The sequence below is a fragment of the Odocoileus virginianus genome, chromosome 7, assembly GCF_023699985.2.
Source record: "Odocoileus virginianus isolate 20LAN1187 ecotype Illinois chromosome 7, Ovbor_1.2, whole genome shotgun sequence".
NCBI classification, from domain to species: Eukaryota; Metazoa; Chordata; class Mammalia; order Artiodactyla; family Cervidae; genus Odocoileus; species Odocoileus virginianus.
The window spans coordinates 46,789,974-46,808,001 of NC_069680.1; the positions used below are offsets into that span (position 1 = coordinate 46,789,974).

An 18,028-nucleotide genomic window follows, 5' to 3' on the forward strand; every position below is an offset into this window, starting at 1 on the left:
TGAATCTTCAGTTGAAAATTGATGATAATTTCTCTGGGTGTACAATGAAGGTCATAGTTTGTCTTTTAAAGCAGCTATACATCCCATATATCCACTACTGGGCCAGCTATGAGTTGAATTTAAGTGGCAGATACATCAAGCCTAAATAGTCTGCCCTAATGTGACAAGGCTATCATGTCAGGCTGAAGTCCCAGCCTGTAGAATCAGCTTCTTCTTAAATGGAGGCTGAAATCTCAACATCTTCAGGGAGTCCCTGAAAGCTACTCGATCTACCTCAGTTTCCCTTCTGAAAGAAAGTGCGTTCCTAGCTCTTAGGCCCTATAGAGAAGAGGCCAGGTGTTCACCAGACTCTCCCAGGCTTTCTTTCTGGGAAAAATATAGGATCTAGCAAACATAGGATGAAATGACTGACACAGAGTTATGAATGCTTCTTTTCCTCCTCACCTCTTTCTCAATAATGTTCATAACATGGCAATACTACCTAATAAATTAAAAAAATAAAAATAAGTTCAGAAAACTTACTGCCTCTTTGATAATTTCAAATCTTTTTTCATCAATCTCAAAGGTAGCCATTTTCTCAATGATCTTCTTTAGCAAAATTGGCTGCTTGTCATTGTAACCTTTCACTGAGAGCTACAGAAAGAGTTCAGGATATTAAAAGTCTAAAAATACCATGAAACAACTTAAATTTGACTTTTAAACATTTAGGAAATCCCCAAACAAGGTGTATCAAAATAAAAATAAAACAAGTTTAATGAATTTCCTTTCTCATAAATATAGTTTAACATTTAGGAAGATATCATTAATCATCTTTATTTACTAAGACCCAAAAGCATATTTTTGCTTTTCCTAAACAAAAACAATAACAAGAAGACTTACCTGGTGCCAAACTATGGCAGCACACACTATATTATCAAAATCCAAGTTCTCATTAAATCACATTAATTATAGAATGTACTTTAAGTTTAATGTTCTAAAAGAATTTCTAAGGAATGGCAGGCTTAAGGTTTTTATAGGTGTGTTAAGAAGGTAAACATCAGAGGGGAATGTTATCTAGCAAACTATTGGATATGCCCCCAAAGTGTTTATATTTAAATATTTTAAAAAATCATCTTTTAGGAAATCAGGCAGTCCCAATTTCATATTATGTGGCATTTTGCCACTTTCCCTGTTCTGAGCTGCCCAACAAGGATCCATGTGTCATACCACTTGCTTGTTTAATGAGTTCTGCTGATGTACCAAAAGCTAGTGGCAAAACAGATGTGAAGTAAGGATACCCTGTATGTACCACCTGGATTTTGCCTGAGGACAACAGTCTCTGAAACCATAACATTTTGAAAAGCAGGGAAAGCCTATTTTCTACTGTATGTTGCCACATGGTGGCACCCACAGCAGTAGAGAATACACTGCAACTAGAATATCTCTGGAAGTCTCTACCTGATGAAAACTGATAGGCAAGAACCTCAGCAAGAGTGAAGGTCACTGACCATGGAGAGCCCATCATGAACTGTGGGAACTAGACTGACAACTAGCAGGAAGCCCATTTTGTCACAAGTTAAAATGATTAACTGAATGGTAATATGCTACTAAAAGTCAACAGTAAAAAATAAGCCATAGATTAATACTTTCCTATTTGAATTTTACTTTGTTCTCTGGGCTCCAAATTTCCCTGGTCTCTGAGAATGGTTAAGTTACATACATTCTTATACATTAAACAGAAACTACCAGAAAAGTTACTTGTGTGAAGAAAAAAAGTCGCTGCAAATAAAATTTAAAAAACCTAAGACCTTTTGTATAGAATTAGAGCACACAGCACATGCTCTTGTTTTAGTTATTATGGAAACAGACAATACATTTTCAAGAAAAGTGAAGACGAATGTGTGCCAGAAGAGGAGTGTTAATTTGGAAATGAGGTATAAGTTTGGAAACATAAGAGAAATGATTTCAATAGAAAGGATCTAGTTATTTCTTGCGATGCATTTAATAACGCTTATTTTAAAACACATTTAAGTAGTTAATGCTACAAAATAAATAAAAATGTCAGATGTGTTTGAACACAGAAACTTACTACTACTGTCAACAGAAAAAAAAACAACAACAAGAAAGAAGCTTATAAGTAAAACTGAGCACCACAACAGCAACTACGGGTATCTTTCACTTACAGATGCTAATATATTCAAATACATGGGAAGAACAACATGCTTTCAGGATTAATATGTTAAATGTTTCAAGCAGAAGAACATGCAAATAAATGTAGCATACATACATGTTCACAAAATGCACTAAACTCTTACTAAATCGTTTGTTAGTGGAACTAACACTAACTTGAGTTCTCCAATCATTAAAAAGGTGCAAGGAAAAAACCATCAATCTTCTCGGTTTAAAATGCAGAAGTTAATAGTTTTCCCAAGCTCAACATAATGCTTAAACGGTGTGATGCCTTTTCTTTGGTTTTCATTTTACTTACAAGTATTGCATTCATTCCTGATGCAATGCCATAGCTCAAACCTGAGAGGCGTGCTGCATATGTATACTCTTTTAAATCATCCTTCAATAACCTGATAAACAGGTATGTCATGTTGCAATGGAGAGGATCAGCATAAATGTAGCGACTAACAAAAAGAAAAACAAAAGAAATGCTTTGATACCTCAAGCAGTGGCATGGTAATGAAGAAACATGACCGAAGAGTATGAATATGCAGCCTCATGATCTGAATTTCTAGGGAAACAGTATAAGCCAACCTTCTCTTTTACAATGGCAGGAAGACTTCATTCTCTATCGTCAAAGACCAAGACTTCAGATACAGAATGGGTGAGATCTAAGCCTAAATCAGGGTCCAATTTTGTTTTGAGGAGAAAAATATGATGATCTGATGAAAGATGTTTAAAAAAAAAGAAATCAAGGAAAATTTGCATAATATGAATGGTATATTGCTGAATATTTAAGAGCTAACTTAAAAATTAAATGATAAGAAAATATGATTAGCCACAAAGATTTTTTAAAAAGAAATTAAACTCATACCCTCAATCAAAAATGCTTCCATCAAATCAATATAAAAAATGTTGATGAGTGGAAGGCTCTAAGACGTGGGTACTTACATACATCCCATAGATGGTATTTTGGAGGTCATAGCTCAAGCCTGCTAGCTCTGCTGCATATGCATACTCGTTGAGTGAGTCTTTGAGGAGCTCAAGGTACAAATAGGCCATGTTACAGTGCAAGGGGTCCACATAAGCAAATGGGCTGGAAGAAAATGTTGACAGTAAAATAGCTGATTTATTACTTCCCAATGTGATATGGCCTTTTGAGATGGATCAAGGAACTGAACACTGGTTAAAATAACTTCCTGAAGATACGCTTTCAATTCTTGAATCTGTCTCTTGAGTAAAAACAACAACAACAACAAGATGTCTAACAAAGAAGCTTGAAATGTGCCATGTGTACTGGTAGTAGTGAAGAGGGAAAAGGAATTGCTTATTACCCCAGATGGCATGGTAGAACTGACAAGTTAGAAACACTGGGTAGGTGAGGAGTAGGAACAGGACAAAATGCGTGCCTACGTTTAAGCTGGTAGGAGAAGGCATGGCCGACAGAGCTGACACAGCATCTGCACATCCTCTTTCTTCCTCTAAGCAAGCCATACATACCCACAGTGGACAGAAGGATGAGACTGAGAAGTTTGTGTGTGCTATGATTACATAAACTTCAAAGAGACAAACAGACTTGAAAGAGAAAAATTGACACCTGTGAAAATGTTAGCGCATCTCTGAGTTTCCACTTAAACCAACAGACTAGAACATTGTCAGTAAAGGAATAGATAATATCCATCACATAATTGCAGCCAGAACCAGGAAAAAAATATTAACATAGGAATTTTTTTTTATAAAACAAGGAAATTTTTAAGTGAGAAACAGCAACAAGAGAGGAAACAATTACAGAGTGCAAGACTGCAGAGATCACCTAATTTTAAATCTTCATTTCTCAAATAAGAAAGATCATTTTCCTCATGTCACCTGGCCTGGTAGCAACAGAATTAGGATTCAGATTTAAGTCAAATGACCTATTCATTTGACTGTTACACTGCTTACCTTTATGACAAGCAAGTAAAAGATTCCTTCATTCAACATGTACTACATTCTTACTACAATGTTATGCACTCCTCTAGGTACTGGGAATAAAGAAGGAACAAGTTGGGCAGAGTTCCTGACCTCACAGTTTAGAGTCTAGTTGGAGGAGGCAAATAACACATTTAAATATGACACATCAGGAGGTTATGGTGTTATGGAGAAAAATTATGCAGAGTAAGAGGAAAAGGAGTGATAGGTAGGACAGGAAGATTACTAATTTCTACAAAATTGCTAATCAAGGCCTCTCTGACAAGGTGACATCTGTGCCTGGGAAGCAAAGGAGCTGGGGATATCTCAGTGGAGAACTTTCCAGTCTGAGGAAACAGCCAGTGCAAAGGACCTGAGGCAGACTCTTGGCTTGGTTTGTCTGGCAGCAAATTATAAGTTTCATTTTATCCATAGCACAGTAAATATAACCAATGCACTGAGAGCAAAGCAACAATTTTATCAAAAGCTGATAATGAAGTAAAAATAGGGGTAAAATGCTTAGCCCCAGAGAAATTGATATCAAAGAGAAAATCCCAAAGCTATACAAACATTCTCCACCTGGCAAATCTAAATAGTACTCTGTCATTTAGTTTTTTAAGTATTTATTATACACAATGACAGATTTCCTTCTTTAGGTAAATAGCAGTTCAGAAACCTTACTGGCACAGCTCACAAACACAAAAGCACCGAAACAAGAGAGAATCCTCAAGCGGGCTTGTCCCCACAGCCACCCTTAGTGGGAAGTGAAAAGCCAGACAAACCCAGATCTGGGAGTTCAAAGTCATAGGGCTAAAGCTCAGAACACAATCCCAAGAAGTGTTCCGAAAACACCAGCCTTGCTGGTGAAGTGGAGAGAGTCCTAAATGAACTTTTAAAAGAGAACATGATTCAAGTGGAATGCTTAAATCCTGGTTCACTTGTTAATTTAAAACATATTATTTTGTAACCAGATATCATGTGCTTAAATATGGATCACAGAGTTTTAAAACATATGTATGCATGATACTATCCTATTTCTGAAAAGATTAAAAGGATATATACAAACAGAAAATTTCTATAAGAAAGTACAAGAAACTTAACAGTGTTTACCTCTAGAGAGACCAGAACACCAAGATGGATTGGTGGGAAGCAGACATTTTAAATTCTGAGAACTATGCTGGGAAATTTAGAGAATGTGAAAATGTCAAATGGTCTCTCAAAAGATATTCTGAAGCCAAATCACAAAAGCCAAATGGCAAAGTGTGGCGAGCTGCTTAGAGTGTTAAAAAATATCACTTTTAACTATCAAAAACTAAAAATCTTTGTAATATTCTTTGCCAATAGTAAGCTATAATCAGAAAGTTCAGGTTTGACATTTAAAAAACAAAACAAAAAGCAACAATGTCTATGCAGCTCTAGATAATCTATGAATCTCAGGCTATAAATAAACAATGTTGCTATCTCTACAATCTCAACATACTTGTTGGTGAACTATTAACATTCTACTTAGAGATTCTTTTTCCCCTCTTCCAAAACATTTAAAACACATCTCAGCTTTAATTTCATGCCAAGGAAATCAAACAAAAATTAATGAAAAAGTTGATCATCATAGTGAACATTATTAGATGATGATAGGGTTTTTTTTTTTAAATAACACAGACCACTGAATTTTAGAAATATAAAATTACAGAGTACAAACTCACAGAGTAAAATTTGAATTGAATGATAACATTATCACACAAATAAAGAAGACGGAGGTGAACTAAAGATTTATATTGAGGAATCACTGCAACAGTAGCATTATTCATAAATTTTACTAAACATCTTCTACCAAGTCAGAAATAGAGGACGCAACATCTAAGGGCTCCAGACAATTAAAGGACTGGAAGGGACTCAAGATCATTTAGTAACTACCACCTTTTTTTCTGGACAAGCTCTAGGAATACAAAACCAAAACCACAACAAAAAACCACCCTGGATTATTTAATCTTTTTTTCAGTGAACTTCTGGTGAATCTATAGCCTTCCCAGATTCAAAATCCTCAAGGTCAGGAAGATCCTCCTAATAGCTAACATAAACCATTTCAGTTGAAGAGTGCGCTCCTCAAAGGAAAGGAAGAATTAACAACCTTGGCTCCTAAAATACCACTTAACAGAAGATGCAGCCTTCCCTGGTCTATGCTAAATAATTCTAATTCCTTTTATTTCCAGACATAGGTACTTAAGGAAGCAAAGAAAACTTTTAGAAATATTGATTTTTATAGGAAGCTTTGTAGCTAGATTCATTTTACATACCTGAAAAATTCAAAGTTGAGACAGGCCTTGGGCAAGAAAAACTTATCATCTTGTTTGAACCAGAGTTTGCTCATAGCTGTATCCTGTGATGGAAACACAACATATTTAGGGAAATATAGGCACATTTGACAAAAATCTTCAATCAAATCTCTCTTCAAGAGGAGAACAGAGGCAACAGCTGAGTTTTGTTCTGGAAAGGCTACTGTCCCATGGCTCTGAAGCACTCTCCAAGAGACAGCAGATGGGAAGCTGGAGAGATGACTGGTAACTCTAGCAGCAGAGAGAAATTACCTTCTTATCTCACCCTGGGTCAAAGAGATGGGGACCCAGTGGAGGAAGAGACAGACAAAAGAAATCAACACCAACCATCCTGTCCCTATCTTTCTCGATGTTAGAAGGCAGATGCAAGAGTCCTTGGGGGGTAGGTATGAGGCAGCCAGCCTCCAAGGTGGGCCACATGGATCCCAGCCTGCAGGAATTCACACCCTTGTGTGGTCCTCTTTCCTGCACTAGGCCAGGGTTGGTCTCTGTCTGACCAACAGAATATGGCAGATGTGATGGTATGACACTTCTGAGATTAGATTATAAAAAGACTCTGCGGCTCCCATCTCAATCACTCATTTTCCCTCTTGGATCTCACATTTTAGGGGAAGCCAGCTGCCGTGTCAAGCAACTCTATGGAGAAGCCTATGCAGTGAAGAACTAAGATCTTCCCTAAACCACACAACTGAACATGGAAGAGACTTCTCCAGCCCTAGTTGGGCCTTCAGTCGACCAAAGCTCCATTCAACAGCTTGACTGTCTCTCTCATGGGAGACCCTGAGCCAGAACTACCCAACAGAGCAACTTCCAGATTCCTGTCTCTTAGAAGCTGCATGAGAAAAAATAAATGTTTGTGGTTTTAAGCTGCTGAATGTTAGAATAATTTGTTACAGAGCAACAGATAACTAATACAGCCAAGGATGAATAAATAAGCCACTCCTTCGACTCTCCACTCACTCATTCATACCAAATTATATAAAGTCTTAGAGTTCACGTGAAACTACCTTGAAACTCTGAGAAGAGACATAAATGGTTTAGTGTTCTCCTTACTTTATCCTAAGATGGCCTATTTAAAACACACAAAAAATTAGGAAAAGTAAATAAGCTTTCTCTTTGAATAACCTAACCTTTAACTCATTAAAATATAATTTTTAAAAGAAAAGTGACTATCTCACTAGTAATCTAGTTACTTGAGATAAATTTCATAGTCCTAAACACTAACTCTTGTCTCAATGACTTAATGTTAGGTCTTCTGAAGGGAAAGAAAGATGTTTGTCTATGGAAGTAAGTTTATAAAGAATTAGTTTTGAAGTTTAGAAAAGAGGATGTGCTGTAATAATTTGATCCATTTTTCTATACAATCTACCCAAGGTGTGAAATAATGACATGACAAGAACATTTGGAGAAAGAAAACTCCCTTCTCAGTCATTCATTCCATGGACTTATAACTCCACTAACTTCATACAGCCACTCTTTCAAAATGAGAAAGAATTGTTTATAAAGGCAGGAAATCCAACAGCTTCCCCTGGATATGCTCTCTTCCAGGCTTTAGAGATTCTTTCTTATCTTTAACTCTCATGATGCAGCATAAGTCTACTTCCTTACTGGGTCTTCAGTGAACACAGAAGAAAGGCTTTCAACACTGAGTTATATCTTTCAACAGACCAATTATAGTCCAGACTTACTACTTTATTTTCTGCAAAGCAAACAATTCCCTAGATTCTATGCCATACAGCAGTTTTGTTTGCTTTGACATTTTTAGCCTTTTAATATTTTTTTTAGTTATTATCTCTGCAAATCTTCTGTTATCTCTGGGGTGGGAGCCCCCTAAATCAACATAGTACCAAATGAAAGAAACCATCTCTCTAGTCCCCTCCATGTAATAGGTCTGTCCCCTAACTTTAATATCACTGATTCTAACATATTACCTTAATAAGAGAAGGGTATGGTGTTGCTTCTTTTTCTAATGACAAAATTTCAAAATTTGTAGGAATAAATTCATTCTTCGTTGGAAGTTTAAATTTCCCATTCAGATCAGCATTTTGCCATTTCTGGATGAAGAGTGAAAAAATACACAAACAAAAGTGATTAGAATCTGATTTAAGAGTTAAACACTCATTTTGCTTAATATCCAGGGAAACAATAAGGGAATAAATATCAGCATTCTTTGCCACCATATATAGAGGCTACTTCCAAAATCCAGCAATGATTTTTCATGAAACTTGAGTTGGAATCTCTGGAACTAATCAAGGTTTTACACTTATCTATCCATCTTTCTTCTTTACACATCTCTAAAATGACCTGCCGACATGAAGGAACAATCGGAGACTATGGAACGCGGAGGCTAATGTATGAAGATCACATTTGCTCTTGCTCTTTAGAGAATGGAGAATAACCTGCACAGAGACATACTTCCACAACTGCCAGACAACAGGTGGTTAGTCTAAGAGTTAAACTTTCAGCTATACTAAGTTACTTGCATGTATGGCTTGAAAACTAGGTTAAAGAGGGTTTCTTTCACTTCACTTCTGAAGCCTGGCCCACTCCTCTTCCAGATGACCATGTGAATTTTCAAGTGGACCAGTATTTCAAGCCTAGGGTTAATGACAAATCTGAGATTTAAGTCAGCTTAACTGCAGAATAGGATTGACCCAACCTGCAGGCTGGGTCTGTTCCATGGGCTACTTCCAAAAGCTAAGTGAGACTGATCAGGCCACAACTGATGAATTCTGACTTGTAAGACTTTTTATTACTTAAAAAAAAGCAACCAACTGCCAGTGCTTCTGGGTTCAGTAATCTGGTCTCCAGTTGATGTCTCATAGCTGTGCAGCTCTTGCAGTTCTATTTTGGTTCCTGCATCTGTATCTTTTGGCACTGGGATGGTAGGGAAATTGACCACATTATTTATAAGTAGCAACTTAAGTCTCCAGAATGGCTGAATCGTAGGGAATGGTAAGCACTCAGCAAGTAATTTCACCACTGAGCTTCCAGATCAATTTGTTTTCATTTCCATTTGGAGTAGGTTTGTCATGGTCAGAATTTGGTTTTCTCTTGTTTTGGGGTTAGTTCACATCCAGCACTAACCCATGGGAGATCAGCTACCCTCACAGCTTAGTAAGATGCACATTTTCACACACTAAAGAATTTCAGTCATTTCCTCCTGTGCTGTAGCTATGTCAGAGAAATATCAGTAATAACTTTCTTTCTTATTCTTTTTTCTATTTTGTCATTACCCTGCTACCTTTAAGAAATGTCTATTGTTAAAGTTTAACTAGTATTTAGTTAGAGTAGTAAGGTTTTCTGATGTCTTCCCATGAATAAAGGACACAATCTCAAAGCTACATAGCCAATGAAAATCAAAAAAGAAAAAGCACTAGACAAGTAGATAAGACTCACAAACAAAAATCCTGACTCCTGATGTGTAACACCAGCAACATACTATTTACTACACATACCTGTTTTGAAACAAACTATGATGATCCTATGTTGACGAAAAGAGCAATAATACAATATGAGGCATAAAATATAGCCCCTCCTAAGGTGAAGACAGTATGAATCCTAGAAACTGCTCCCCATGTGTGTTCAGAGCAAGGTCATGAGCTCTCAGAAACCCTTGCATCCGTCTTTCAGGCTCCCTATTTCCATCTCTTCCTGCCTGTCTTGGTGCCTTTGCATCCCTGTGGACTGTGAACTCCAATAATCTTTGACTGCATGAGGCTGAAGTCTGTTTAACCGTCCTGCTGGTCTGACAGACATGTGAGAAGACAGCTGTGGTATCATTTCTTCATGTAAGTCCTAAGCTCCAGCTCTCTTGCTCCCGGTCGACTCCTCCTGGGAGGGCACCGACAGCGCTGGGCCACGGCTCTCCACACTCTGGGCTGGGAACCGGCTGACCCGGGGGCCTCCCGCCCCCGAGCCCCTCACGCGGCGGGGCCCCCTCACGGACGGGCGAGCCCTACCTTAATGACCTCGGCTGGTATGGCTTCTTGTCTGTACTGCGTTCCGTACCACTCCTCAGTGCGATCCGTCTTTCCTTCAAAAGATTTGGAAACTATCGCCACCCTAGAAATAGATGGGAAAAAAACCCTATAAATTCATGTTGTATACATAAATTTATAGAATCCGACTCATGGAAATATGAATAAATGTTCAAGAATGTGTTGGGCTTCTGAGCCCAAGTAAAGTTCTATGAGGCTTAGGTGAAATGGCTATGTATGTACAGCAGTCTCTGATCACAGTCTCTGTTACCCTTTGATTATAGCCCATCATTTTGGGTGTGAAAAACCGCTTGCAAAGAAGATTCTTGTTATGAATGCTATTGACTAGAATCTTAAAAGAAGAGTAGCTGGGGAAAAAAAAAATCGAACAAAGGTCAGTTGAAAAATAGTCTTTGAAAAAGCACAACAAATTGAATCAGCCATGGATTTACATGTGAAAAAAAAATTTTTTTTAAAGAAAAAAGAAAAAGCACAACAAAGTACTCCTTCCTAGGAACAGCTCAGGCCCAAGGTTACAAAAACGGCTTAGAAAACTTGTTGGCTCACTCAGAGAACCAAAAAAACTAAAAACATTCTTTCACTGTAACTTGCTAATTTGTACTCTGTTTTTTTTTTCTGCCAGACACTGCCATCAATTAACTGTATGTATTATATTTACACTGGCCTTCCTGCTGCCAGGGGAGATGGGGACAGGACCAAGAAAAACATTTCTTTCTCTGATGGGAGAGTAGGAACTTCATAGAAGAGAAATGAGAAGGGGAAAAAATAGTTTAGGGAGGGAAGGCAGAGGTAAAATATCAGAAGATTATAAGCAAAGAAGCTGAAGAAGCTCTGCACCAGTGGAGCTCCTGTCCTAGGGAAGGTTGCTGTCTTTTAATTATCAAAGTTAGAATCATTTCACTCTGACTAGCTGGCTCAACGCCAGACTGGGAGCAACCCTTTTGAATCGTATTGACAGAGTGCTAAGCCAATAGCTTGGAAGGCTTGCCATGTAGTCAGTCCTGTTATTTGTTTCACTTCTTTATGTCCCAGTTCAGACAACTAAGTTCATGTCTATTCTTGTTTGTTCTCACTTATCCTCCCAGAGGTTAGGTTCCAGTCTCTGAATGTCAGTATCACAGCTCAAAGTCCACTCCTTTCAATCAAAACTCCCCTCTACTGAACAGCCATTCATTTTCAGAATTCAAACACCTGCCCATCACTGGACTGCCTCAACCCCAGTGCCTGACCGTCAGAATTACCGTCTACTTCTTACTCATTCTAGATAAAATAGTCTACCTGGCTAGTTGGATTTGGCCTTCTCACTTGCTTCAGGGTCAATATTACAAGCAATCTGACTCACCTGTCTGTTAGAACGGCTGACTTAATCTTCTAGCTTATGGTATTCTGGATCTGGTCTAGCTGCCACTGACCACTATGCATTCTAGAAAACATGCTAAATAAGAATATGTTCCACAGAAACACACAGAAGAATCCAAGGGTCTAACAGATGAAAGAGTTTGGATATTGTATCCATGTTGGCAATCTGAGAATCCCTTATGAGGGGTATGTGTAATGTACACAGAGCTCACATGGCCACATGAAGAGTATGTGACGTTTCTTAAGGACATTCACTCAATACATGACAGAGCCAGCTAAGACTCAGTCATGGAAACTGCTTCCACCCCTGTTGATTTCTCAAAGAATGAATGGATTAATTCTTAGGGAGACACCTAAAAAAATGTGTTAGGAAGTAGAATTACATGGTAGAGAGGTAGAGGTGGTATTCCCATCTTCTCTTCCATGACATGCTTGATTTTGAGAAAGTTTATTACACAGATGGCTCTGATTTCCCTGCATGACAACCCATGTATCAGAATAACGAACAAGGGACTGATTACAGCTTAGGAAGACTGGGGCATTAATTCAGCAGTGGACTTGCCTTCTGGAACAAGGAAACGTTAAACTCAGGTCTGAGTGAGAAAGTGAAAAAAACTCAGGGAAAGCTGCCAAATGTTCTGGAGGATGACCATATGACACAGAAAGAAGCAGACAGTGTAGGCTGACGAGTAAGTTAAAAAGGGGGGAGAAGGACAATTTACTAGGTACAATCCTGAGGGATTTGGACAGTTAGATACCAAAGTAAAGTGTATGGGTAACAGGTGAAATGTTACCATGAGGCTCCTCAAACTAGGTAAATACCAAATATTGGCCTAACAAAAAGAGAGACCAAGAATTAGCATATCATTGAGGAATTAAAAACTGAAACAAAATGATAGAGTATGTATTTTCAAACAAATTATGAAGGGGAAATAACAGAAGAGACAGCTTAGACACACGTCAAACATACAGAAATCTACAAATCAGAGTGTGGAAGCACAAGAGGATCTCAATTAGGAGAAAAAAAGCACAATAACTGAGGTACACCACAGAAAGCTACAGTATGTTTAACTGCAGACAACTGAGAAAAACTGGCATGGACACTGCAGCACCTTAGACCATCTGCTGGAAACCTAATTGTGCTAATTTAAAAAAAACCAACCTAGTCTCCATGAGTTTTTTCCTAAATGTGGGGGGGGGGGGGGGGAGGGCAATGCTATTCTTTAATTCCATCTACAAAGAATTGGCTACTGATATGGTACTAACAGAGGAGGGCATGGCAACCCACTCCAGTATTCTTGCCTGGAGAATCCCCATGGACAGAGGAACCTGTTGGGCTATGGACCATGGAGTCAAAAAGAGTCGGACACAACTGAGCAATGAGGCACCGCATAGCACGTGGTACTGACAGGATCCTTGGGAATATGAGAGAAAGCGATCCTCTAGTTTCATACTGAAGCTTACAATACTAAGAAAAAGAAACAGTGGGCTAGAATGAATGCTGACTGCTCGGTTCAAATCAGTCACTTAGAAGTGTTCAGAGGAAAGAAAAGCTGCCGCTGCTGATGGGACCCATTCAGAAATAATCTTGACTATAGACATTAAAAGGCAGTATCATTCCCAAGGGACGAATTCTCATGACACCTTTGCAAACAATCCCTGAGACAGAAAAGAGGGAAGACAGCCGAAAATGAGAAGAGGCTTCACAGATAACTGTGATGAATTTAAAAAAGAATTGGTAGGAACTGCACAGACCTGGCCATCAGAAACAAATTCTGGTTGATACCACGACTCTCTTTCTTTGAGATCTTGCCAAAATCACAGTTAAGATCTAAATTAGGCAAGTCTCCGGGCTTCAGTTTCATCACTTTTTACAAGGGATTCAACTAAATAAATTCTACCCTCTTACTAGTAGAATTCTACAATATCACAATATTAAATCATATTTTTAAAAGATACACAACAGAGGAAGAAAAAAGGCACAAAAATCTAGGCACAAAAATGATTTGTCTGTCTTTATGACAGTACTATAATCGTCTTAAGTACTATGGCATTAGAGTAAGCTTTCAGATCTGGCAGTTTTAGTCCTCCAACTTTTCTTTTCCTGTGTAGAAGTGTTCCAGGTAATCTAGGTCCTTTGTAGATCCATATGAATTCTGGAATCAGCTTACCAATAGCTTAAGGAAAAAAGCCTACGAGGACTTTGATTGTGATTACATTGAGTCTGTGAATCAAACTGGAGAGGATGGATATTTTAATAAAATCAAGTCTCCTCATCTATGAACAGGTCTTTAATATCTCTTGGCACTGTTTGATTAAATTAATTCCTAAGTATTTTATGCCATTGTTGCTACTGTAAATACTTAAAATTTTTTTTATTGTTTTATTTTTATATAGTTACATATTTCTATAGTTAGGAAGTTGCAAAAATAGTACAGGGAGGTCCTGTGGCCTCTTTACCCAGTTTCCCTCAATGGTTACATTTTACCTATAACATCAAAACTAGGAAATTGTTGTTGGTACAATGTGTGTGTATAGTTTTACGTCATTTTACCACATGTACTGATTTTGTATAACCACCAATAATATTTCCTTTAATTTAATCTCTCTACTGTTTGTTGCTAGGATATGTCTGAAAAAGTTCAAACAATGGTAACTAGGAAAATGACTGATAGAACAGTTCTGTCAGAAGATCTTTTCAAAAAGTTATATCAGATTGTTGATTTTATTCATAAGATGACTGCTCCCAAAAAATATTTACTCAATCACCAAGTTCCCAGAATTCTGGAAATATGTGCTTAAAAGGGGAAGAAGAAAAAAAGAGGGGGGGGGAATAAAATACGCAAAATGTGTGCCAATCAAGTGTGTACCTTTCATTCTTGACTTTTAGAAAATATAGATGAAATTCAATTTTAAGGCAGAAATATCATGTGGTAGCTCATAAGCTCTTTAGGGCTGATCCTCCTCTAATAGAAATATTTGTAGCCTAACAGCTCCTCCAATTTTTGATTTCCTGATTAACCACTAGCCAGTCAGAAGCATTGAGACTGTAATCCTTACTTTCACTTAAAAAAACAGAGGGTGTCCTCACTTGCTTATAAAACCAGACAAATGAGCTGACATTTTGGGAGTTAGAGTTAGGATGAAGCCAGGTTAAGACAATCTATTCTTATATCTTACTCATAATGAAATTATGATTATGTTGTTTTTTTAAAAGAGAATCTCATGTTTTCAAGATATTGACTTAAAATAATCAAGACTGGAGGAAGGGTGAGTGAAGAAGTGTGGATAAAGATCAAAAAGGCTAGTCATGTACTGATTGCTGAAGTTTGGTATTGGTTCATTATACTGATTCTCTCTACTTTTGTAATCATGCTTGATAAAAAGTTTAAAAGCATTTTATTCACAATTTCAAATTTTCAGGTTCTATCACTGAAAATCTAGTATATAACAGTAAAATCTGTAGAGTGACTCACCGGACATTTTCTGGTCTGAGTTTATCAAGAACCATCTCTATTAAATCTGGTCTAAATTCTTCCAGTAAATATTCAGCTGTGAGCACTTCTTCTAGGGGATAATACTTTTTAAAAGGAAAAGAAATCAAAAGTAAAATGTGCAAGGCTATGATGCAGTTTAACTTATTAAAGCAAACAGATCTCTAACACATAAAATCCTCTATTTTATACCCCCCTTCCCTCCAATTAAATTTTATTTCATTGTAAAAATTTCTGAATCTTTTCTCTTTCTTATCACACTTTAAGCAGTTTCACATTGTGGGATAATTTTAAAGTTAATCCCCAAATACACTTACATTATAGAGAACAAAAGTACATTTTTCCAGGGAACTGAGTGCTGATAAAAAAAAATTTGGTGATTAAACACTGACATCTATAGGATTCTTAATATAAAATATATATATTTTAATAGAATTTCTACTCAAACGTCTATGAATGAAATCAGACAAGCATTTAGAAAGTTGTTATGGAGGAAAAATGGCTTATATTTTCAGTTACTAAAGAAAAATAATGTGAAAGGTACTTTCTAGTAAGGGCAACTTACTGAGACAGACTGATTCATTCATTCAACAAGTATGTAATGAACACCCTACTCTGTGCCAGGTACTGTTCTAGGTGCTGCTGTGGGTACAATGGTAAGTAAGACAGATGACGTCCCTGCTCTCTAAAGAGCTCATGTTCTAACTAGGAGGAAAGTGAAGTCGCTTGGTCGTGTCCTACTCTTTGCGACCCCACAGGCTGCAGCCTACCAGGCTCCTCCGTCTATGGGATTTTCCAGGCAAGAATACTGGAGTGGGTTGCCATTTCCTTCTCCAGGAGATCCTCCCAACCCAGGGATTGAACCCAGGTTTCCCGCATTGTAGGCAGACGCTTTACTGTCTGAGCTACCAGGGAAGTCCTCTAACTGGGAGGAAGGCAGACAATAAGCAAACAAATACTGTCATTATACTGATAAGATGCTACAAAGAAAATTTAAAAGGGGCAGGGTCATGATTGAGAGGTCAGGGAAGGCGTCTCTAAAGGAGAGACATCCGAGTGGAGACCGAACGGGAAGAACCTAGCCATGCAAAGACTGTTAAGTGTTCCAGCAAGAAAAAAACAGCAAATGACAGGGCCGTGAGAGGGAAGAACAAACTAAATGCTTAAAGATTAGACAAAGAGCCAGGATAGCTGGAGTGGAATGGGAATGAGAGAGGTGGGAGGGGAAGTGATATGGAATTCAGTCAAGCGAGAGGCTGGAGTCAGATGTCGTTATGGGTCAGGTGAAAATTTAGATCTGTTTCAACTCTGATGGGAAACCACTGAAAGGCTTGACACAGAGGAGTGAAATAATCTGATTTGGGTTTTCAAAAGATCATTGAGGCATGGAAAAAACACTAAAGCTAGGGAGATGGCAAACACGGAACTCAGGTAAGAGTCCATGATGGTAATACAGGTAAAAAATGAAGGTAGCTCATTTTAGGGTGACAGCAATGGAAAAAGAAAAAAGTGGGTGATTTATAGCTTTCACATAAGTAGCACATGACACATAGTAGAACTGAAAAATATTTAAAGCCAGTAAGCATGATGTCTATGTAATGAAAATATTACAGATGATGATTTTCAGGATGATGAAAATTAAGATTTTAAATATGTCTTCACATCAGAGTTTACTGGTTGCTACAAAGCCTAAAGTTTTACACTGCAGCTTCAATTTTTATGATTTGTATAGTACTGAAAGTAACATATACAGGATCACTGAAACACTCTATGTGCCAAAGTACAGAGTAAAATAACAATAAACTTACATGTAATATTCCTGCAATCTTAGAGGTATAACCCCGTGGTCTCTCTTTATCTTTAAACCTAAAAGCAACAGCATTCAAGTCCTAAAATAAAAAGTTAATCCAATTAGACATAAGTTACCTGTTATTTAGAAATACTTTTTTCCTTGGTGGTGGGGGTTGGTTTGCCTCCCATTTTCCTCCATATATAACTATCATACTTTCTGAAAAAATGGCTATGCTTGATTTAGAAATGTACAGAACACGAATGAAAATAACAAATATAGAACATGATTCTATAAGCTAAATTGTTGAAACTATTAGTCAAACAATTAGGAAAACTGTGAAGGAACCCTGTGAGAATTATCAGTTGCATAGATGATGATTTTACTGACCCTCTCAGAGAACTGTAGCCTGATTAGAAGTTACTATCCTAAGTTTCACAGAGATTATACCTTTAAACAAAATACATTTCAGTCTTGAATAGATCTTAAAGTAGATGTTAAAAAAAAACTCTTAAAAGAAGTCTTTAAAAATTTAAAAGACAAATACCTTTTGTTCTATGCAAAAAAATAAAGAAAGAAAGAAAAGGACAGGATTTTCCCTACATACAACAATAAAATCACTTTTATGAACACAATAATATATATAATAATTCACTGTTTCTTTGAGAGTTCAATACAAGTTTTAGATACAGCTTCAGAGAACTGGAGTAAACACTGGTACATAAAAGCTCAAGAAACTCCCGGCTTTCTTCTCAGGGATAGAACAGCAATCTATTTGGTTCTTTCCTGTTCCTCCTAAAAAGAGGATACTTGATGCCTCAACCCTTAATTGTGTCAGGTAACCAATCAGACTAGTTAAGACTAGGCCTTAACTAAAGCTACTATGCATTTCAAAATTTTAGAGTTTAAATTAGGAACAATAAAAACTTTAAAAATTTCACTGGGCCTTACATTTAA

The 18,028-nt window shown here is 37.4% G+C and overlaps 1 protein-coding gene across 2 annotated transcripts in view; it reads right to left on the reverse strand.

The window, feature by feature from the left end:
- IDE (insulin degrading enzyme) overlaps nucleotides 1-18,028 on the reverse strand; it is a 96,276-nt gene that overhangs the window by 17,918 nt on the left and 60,330 nt on the right. The window contains exons 10-16 of one of the 2 annotated variants that reach the window (XM_020869981.2): nucleotides 17,091-17,171; nucleotides 15,265-15,368; nucleotides 10,391-10,493; nucleotides 8,360-8,482; nucleotides 6,390-6,472; nucleotides 2,468-2,612; nucleotides 523-633 (exon numbers count right to left, since the gene is read on the reverse strand). In XM_020869981.2, coding sequence (XP_020725640.1) covers nucleotides 523-633; nucleotides 2,468-2,612; nucleotides 6,390-6,472; nucleotides 8,360-8,482; nucleotides 10,391-10,493; nucleotides 15,265-15,368; nucleotides 17,091-17,171 — 750 coding nt within the window. Of the gene's footprint in view, nucleotides 1-522; nucleotides 634-2,467; nucleotides 2,613-3,099; nucleotides 3,245-6,389; nucleotides 6,473-8,359; nucleotides 8,483-10,390; nucleotides 10,494-15,264; nucleotides 15,369-17,090; nucleotides 17,172-18,028 lie in introns of both variants that reach the window. The other variant, XM_020869980.2, reaches the window with a different exon arrangement.